This window comes from Pterocles gutturalis, unplaced genomic scaffold, assembly GCF_000699245.1.
Source record: "Pterocles gutturalis isolate BGI_N339 unplaced genomic scaffold, ASM69924v1 scaffold44684, whole genome shotgun sequence".
NCBI classification, from domain to species: domain Eukaryota; kingdom Metazoa; phylum Chordata; class Aves; order Pterocliformes; family Pteroclidae; genus Pterocles; species Pterocles gutturalis.
In genome coordinates this window covers 1-7418 of record NW_010137328.1, presented here as the reverse complement: position 1 = coordinate 7418, position 7418 = coordinate 1, and the positions used below count along the sequence as shown (strand labels likewise).

Here is a 7418-nt window from a genome sequence, read left to right as displayed (position 1 = left end):
AGCTTGGAGAAAAGGGGTGGGGGTGGGTGGGGGGATAGACAACACATGGAAAGCAAGGTATGTCTGAAAGCAATGTCCTGACTCTTTCTCCACTTCTTCTATTCCCTTTCTCTATTTCAGGGGCTTCAATAAGTACTTCTGTTAAGACTTCTGAAATAGTGTTTTTTTAATTTCAGTTGTTACTCTGGTAACTATAGAAACTTACTAATCAGTTAATGTCCTTCCTCACAGATACTTTCAGGAATTCTGTGCACCCATTTTCTGTTTGACAGAATTAAGGGTTTGTGGTTTCCTTCATGATTTCTGTTTTTGAGAGAAACAGAAATGAGTTTGGCATTTAAGATTTACATACTTCTGCCCACAGCATGACACTGGCAGATTTGAGAGAAGACTTTGACGTAGTTTACTATTATGCTGTGTGCGAGAAACTTTCGGCAGATGCTTGCTTTTGAGGTTGCAGTCCCGCTTTTTTTTTCTTTTTCTGTTTGTTTTGGGTTTTGCTCCCCCCCCCCTTCCCCTTCCCCCTTGCGTTTAAAACTGATGAACAAGCTGGGTTTGCCTGGAATATAAGGAATTTTTTGCATTTCTGAACAAGTGTTCTTACTTAAAAAGATAACTCGCATAGTTTGGGGTTTCAGGCTTATGGTTTACCCAGTGATGATTTCCACTGTTTGCATTTAATTTGCACACTTGCTAATAAGTGTGAAAAGGAATAAAATGTGTATGGACAAATGGAGTGAATTGCATGAGAGCTTGATGTATTTGATAGGTTCTCAAGTCCTGTGTGCAAGTTTATTCTGATGCCTTTAGAAGCAATAGCTGTCCATTTTTTTTCCTTTAATCCAGATAATATAACTATACTGACAAAGCCACCTCGAAATCCATAAATGTGTCCAGAACGTTGGGGTTTACTCAGATTTGTAACTAGATTCTTATTAAAAACAGATTTGAATAGAATATGGCTGCTTTTTTTGGCACGGTATGTATACCATTTGGCTGTCTCTCTCAATGAAGTACAGCTAGTGACTTTATGAAAGATCATCAGTACAAGCAAACCTTTCTATTAAGAAGATTATTTTCAAAAGTACTATTCCCTTTGACTGAACCCTCCCTTTCAGGGAGTAGCTAATTAATCTAGGAAATCTGTATCTGTGTCTGATTTTTCTGTAGCTGTCTGGGTCACAGCTTGACTCTTTACACTTGTAACATACCTAGACTAATTGTAGTACTTAGCCTGAAAATTTACTTCTCTTGCTCAGTAGTGTTTGTCTAGCATAGAAATGTTCTCTTGTCTAATTTGTCTAAAACATTGTTGTGGTTGATGTGTAGCTGGCAACTCATTCGTTGGCCTTACACCTTAATGATTCAACCTGATACACTTCATTGTGGGGTTGGTTTTTTTTGTTTGGGTTTTTTTTTAATTTTATTTATTATTGTATACCACTGCCTTCTAGCAAACCATGGTTTAATGTAGTTTTAACTAGTACATTTTTGTTGTTCAGTCACTCATTTTCATTCCAGGAATGAAGAAGGTAAGTCTCACTTGAACGATATTAAAAGGTGAAGTTACTTTGTTTAATAAATGTGGATCATCAGAGGATACTTACAAATGCAAATTAATTAGTACTGACTAGAGAATTCTTATTGGACAAGAAGCTGTGGCATTTCTCTTCTGAACCTTCATGTGTTCTTTTTTTTTCTGTGAGACCATTTTGTTCATGTTTCCTTCTAGGATATGATTGATTTGAGAAGTTGTTTTGTCCTAACACGTTGGTGGCACTGGAAGTAACTGCATCTGTCTTGCTTTCTAGGTTGATGGCAATGTGAGCAAAATTTATTGTCAGAATCTTTGTTTGTTAGCTAAGCTCTTTCTGGACCACAAAACCTTGTATTATGATGTTGAACCATTCCTCTTCTATGTCCTTACAAAAAATGACGAGAAAGGCTGCCATTTAGTTGGATATTTCTCTAAGGTAAAAAAAAAAGTGGATTTTTTGAGCATTTGTGATTTTCTGCTCTGCTTAATATTTCTGACAACAGCAATGAAAAACAATTCAGAAGCTTGAAATCTTCTCTGTAAGTCTCCAATATAATGTGCATTGTCTCAAATATGCTTGTACTTTCTTGTCTCAAAAGCTGATGAAAATTGAGAAATTTGTGTGTGCGTTCAGCCACATGCGTTGGGGGTTTTTTGGTTAGTTTGGTTGTAGGGTTTTGGAGTTTGTTTTGGGGTTTTTTTACTTGTTTGATTTGTTGTTGTTGTTGTTGTTTGTTTTTGTTTTGGTTTTTTTTCCCCAGAATGTGTTATGGTTTCAGTTGAAAATTAAATCTTTTTCCTCTCCCTGCCATTTTTGCAGTAGTACACTAAATCTAACTTCTGAAAGTGCTAGGTATTTGAGATGTCAGTGTGCTTTCACGGTTCTCCTGCTAGCAGTTCAAGCTGGCTATTTAGACAAAAATGGCCAGCTGTGTTCATCTCTTGTGTAGAGTCTGATCTAATGCAGTTACTCATTGCACTGAGTGTAAGAGTGCAATGCCTAACTTCGAGGTGGATGACTTCTTTAGAGTGGATGCGTATATTGGTTGTGCTTTTGCTTTGAACTTTAAAGCAATAGATGGCTGCTATAGAAAAAAAAAAATACTTATGTGGACTGTCTTGACAAAAGATGACCAAAAATAGTAGTGAAATATAATTAGATGGGTCTGCAATAGGAAAAATTCCATTAGTCAACTTGTCCATAAGAAATGTGATTAATTGTTATAGTTACTCAGAAATTCAGTACTTCTTGTCCCTAATATTACCACCTCTCTCGGTATATAATTTCATTTCTTGAAGAAGCAATTTGTGTAAAGATATTATTTTAAAGAAGTCTAAAAATCATGTCAAAGTAGCTGCGTATTATAATAGATCCTGGGGATCTGACCAGTTCGTTTTGAGTTGTGGGCCTTGCTGGGATTAAAGTAACTGAGATGTGTGGGCACAATTTGTACTATCTCATAGGTCAGTCAGAAGTTCGTGTGGCATGCAAACCTGTCAACTCTGATATGGGCAAGTATTTTCTAGTGGATTTATTTAAGGTCCTGCAGGTATTAAGATGAGTCTCTCTTGAAGTTTGTGCCTTCCTTCCACCGCTTCACTTCTGTTGCTTTTGGCCAGTCTGTTTGTCACATCTGATGGTCACAAATGTTTTAGCTACCAAAACTTCGGGGAAAAAAACTTCATCTCAAATTCTAGTGAAGTACTGAAATTGTTTACCGAATTGCATGTGTGTTGTCCTCCCCATCTCCCTCCCCCCCTGTTTTTTTTATAATGTGCATGTGTGTGTCTGCTCTTGCTGGCAGAAATGCTCTGACTTCTCCCTGATTACAAATACATTGCCAGGATGTGAACTTTGTAGTAGCAGCAGTCTTGAGAGTTTGGGAAGCCTGTGCAGAGAAAATACTTCACCATACCATAGAAACTAAGAAAACTTCCACAATATGGCATGGGTGTCTGCTCTCACAGCTGAAGAAATATTTGGAAACTAACATACTGGCATTGATCCTGTCAGTGTCATCACTGATCTGGTGTCATCTTATGTGTGGAGGCTGAAGTGATAGGTGGTGTCTTAAACTATCCATGTGCTTGCCACAACTTCTTGTCAGTTATGCTGACCTGGATATTTTTGGTTGATTTGTTTGGTTACTTCAAAACTACCTAGTGCTGATTTTTGTGTGGGTTTTTTGTGTGTAATCTTTTGAAGGTAGAAAGGCTTCAAGGCTCTTCCTTTTTGTCAATAAATCTGAAAGAACATGTAACCTTACATTGTTAGAACAGCTTCCTAGTTTAGATTCTTCCTTCTGTTGTCCTAAACAATCTGTGTAATATTTGCCTCTGTTGCCTCTATGTTATATGACTTCATCCTGTTTGAAAGGGCTGTGGCTTCTCAGCATTCTGCCTTAATTTGGATTCAGGTGAGAAGCATTCAGCTTTGAAGAAGTTGGTATGCTTCAAGTAAGACTTCTTAGTTCAGTGGGTATAGGATTCCTCCCCTCCACCCCAACCCCATATTCATTCATTCAGAGAGAAGACAAAATAAAGGTGGAAACAGCAGGCACTTAGTGTAACAACTGCACAAAATACAATTTTGCCATATGTTTGGATATTATTTTCCACTTTTGCATCCTTGACAGAATGGCCAATGAAGCATGAAAATATCTCCCTCTATCTCCTGTCCTCCTCCTTTACAGCATTTAAACTTCCTTATGCTGTTTAGATAATGTATTTAATTTTTAAGATGCTGAGTAGTTAACTAATAAAAAATATTTTGAAGGGCATGTTTCATACTTCCTTCTTATAATTAAATATTAGAGTGGATTTATTTGACTTTATTACTGACCCCATGCATCTGTTCACCTTATTCAGATATTTTACAGGGACAGTGGCAGGTGCAGGCAATTGTCCACTTCAGTAGTGCTTTGACATACTTGATCTGTTTCTCCTTTCCACAGGAAAAGCTTTGCCAGCAGAAGTACAATGTCTCCTGCATAATGATCATGCCCCAATACCAAAGGCAAGGATTTGGAAGGTTTCTCATTGATTTCAGTAAGTGAAGTGTTTTATTTACACTTGTGATCCAGGGAGCTGATTTCCCTTGTAAGAAATCATAACATATGAAACTTTATTTAACTTGCTTTGTTGTCTTTAACAACAGATAATGGGATTTCTGTTTATATTTACATAGGGTAGAAAAGCTCCCTGAAGTGAAAAAATTACTGCTGCTCTGTTACTGTACTCGAGTAAATTGAGAGCGAACCTCTCAGCAGTAATACTAGCTCACAAAGCTATTACCCTGAATGAATTGTCTAAATTACTTTTCATTTTGCCTTGCTTATTAGTATGAGAAGAGGCAATTACTTGTGATTAAAGCTAAGAAGGTGTTAGTCCAAGGCATTCTCTACATTCTAATAATTCTAACTTGTATCTTCTTTTAGCTAAAGAACTGTTTTAGCTGAAGAATTGCTACATAGAAGGAATGTATTTTGGTTTTTGTCTTTTGTCTTGAAGTTCATCACTTCCTTAGTGGAAATTGTTACCAAGAGAAGTGTGGGTGCTCATGGCTGTACATGCACTTGCTGCTTTTTTTGCCAAATTGTCTGACCTGTTAGAAAGCTTCAGGCACGCTTGTTTAAATATAGATTTGTTGTTCCCCAAATCTTTAAGCTGCAATGGATCTCCAAACAAAAAATAGTCTAAGAAACTTCTCAGCTAAGTGTCCTCAGTACTGCGGAATCCAACTCTCTACTGTAATTTAGAGGGAGGATGATAAGGCATTAGTGTACATTGTTTCGGGTTAGTTCTCATTATTACTTATGTTTTTCAAAGCACTGTAGAATTACATGACAATAGACATAGTTAAGATAATAGGATTACTGGCCTGAAGGTATGTGCAAGAATATTAAAATGCAAATAGAAGTACATTGCAGTAGAACAGTAGGACAAAGACAGTAATTTGTAACTGCAGAGTTTTCAAGTTCTGTGTCACATAGTGTATCTACCCAGCGTGACTACACTAGAGTTCATAAAGATACTTAGTATGTCTCATCATTGTATGACTTTATAAACACCATACCCTATGAGTGAGGTAAGGATGGTTCTGGACCACTAAATCCACCATTGAAATGTAGCCATCTCTGGAGCGGATGTTCCATTGTGTGACTTCTGCAACCTTTTGGGAAAGGCAGTGAGAAGTACTGCGTATTTCTAGAATTGCAGAGTGAATTTTAACCTTACTTAGGTAGAAAATAGCCCTATTTTAGGTTTAGAATATCTTGCAAAAGGAGATGGGGAACTCATACTGGGCACAACTGGTAAGTACTTCTAGGCTTTTTCTTTGGTTTTTACTCTGTGGTGTCTTTCAAAAAAAGCACTCTTGACAAATGTTATTCTGGTTGAATTTGCAGTAACTATGTCTACAAAACTGATGGCACGGCTGTGAAACTGTGAATTCCACAGAAGCTCTGGATATGGATATGCTATGTCTCTGTATCTGTGCTCTGTTACTGTGCCACGTGCTACTTCATCTGGCAAAAGCACTAGGATGTTCTTTCCCTCCTCTGGAAAAATCTGGAAGCAGATTGGGTTGTTTGAATCGTTAGGATTTCTGTGATGACTTACAACATGACCTAATGTTATCCTTAGCTTGAAGCTTATCTGGTGCTATTCTTACACGTTTCCTCTTTGCAGATATGTTCATATCACAGGTATAGGCTGCTGCATACATGCTGGGCATAGTCCAGAGACTAGCTTTAGTTTCTGTTGTAGCTAACAGACTGCCCACTTTGCAAGCACGCAGTCAGTCCTTCAGTACCTTTCTGCAGTATTTTCCCTTTCTTTTCTGGACAGAGGTTCCCATACCTAACTGGCAATCAGACCGTCTCAGTTTCCAACAGAATGAAGAACCAACAGGTGACTGAGAAAGTCTGGCTCAGTAGTGAGAGTGAGCAAAGTAGATGAAAGGTAGCAAGAGAACTGCTCATGGCTGTTTTTCCCTAGGTGTAGAAAGGAAAGTAAAACTTCAACGCTTGTTTTCCTTGGTTGTATTTATATCCTTTTGCAGGATGGAGGCTGAATGCCATTAAATGGGGCAGCCATAGCCTCATCTGTCCAAAATCTGTCTTCGCACAAAAAAACCTCAAAATCAATTATTTCCTTTTTCCTTGGAAATTTATTTCTACCTCTAGAAATTTGTACCTCTAGAATTTTGTTTCTACCTCCTATATTGTAATTGACTGACTACCATCATCTTTGTACTTCACCCTTTCTTTTCACTTGTGGTCTCCTGAGAACAAGTTGCTGTAATTGTCTTGAGAAGATGGGATATAGCAAAACCCCAGTTGTTACTCTAAACTTGAACAGAGCAAATCTGTAATAGTTTAAAACATTTTTTGCCAGTAACATTATCTAGATTGTCGTGTTCTCATAAAGTTATTGGAAGATAAATTTTATACTGAGTGTTAAGTCTTCATTTATCATGAGGGTGATGCATCTAACCTGCTCTATTTTGAATTCTGTGGAGCAGTCACTGGTACTTGTCTTTTTTATAACAGTAACCAGAACAGGTTTTAGACGAAAATAATTAAAAGTGTAACTGAGGAAGTAATTTTCAGAAAATTATAGTTTCAGATCACAGAAGGGAAGGTCTCATGAACTGTGTGCAAGCAGTTGACTGCTCACATTACTTTGTATATATCTGAACACTTGACAGTTACAAAGGCTGGAAAGAACACAGCCTTAAGCCGCTACACAACTTCTGCTTTGTCAGCAGTCTGGTGAAAATCTAGTTTGTGGTACAGAATTTGCTTCTTTTTTGGTAAGTGAAATGCATTTATTTGTTTATTTATTTATTTGATCTCAGTCATCGAGATCAGCTGCTTAG

General features: G+C 37.4%; 1 protein-coding gene across 1 annotated transcript in view; it reads left to right on the top strand.

The window, feature by feature from the left end:
• LOC104468454 (histone acetyltransferase KAT6B-like) overlaps positions 1 to 4585 on the top strand; it is a gene marked incomplete at its 3' end in the record, with an annotated part of 15165 nt that extends 10580 nt beyond the window's left edge. The window contains exons 8-9 of the mRNA XM_010082580.1: positions 1812 to 1973; positions 4492 to 4585. Of these exons, the coding sequence (XP_010080882.1) occupies positions 1812 to 1973; positions 4492 to 4585 (256 nt within the window). The remainder of the gene's footprint in view (positions 1 to 1811; positions 1974 to 4491) is intronic.
• Positions 4586 to 7418: the final 2833 nt, after the last annotated feature.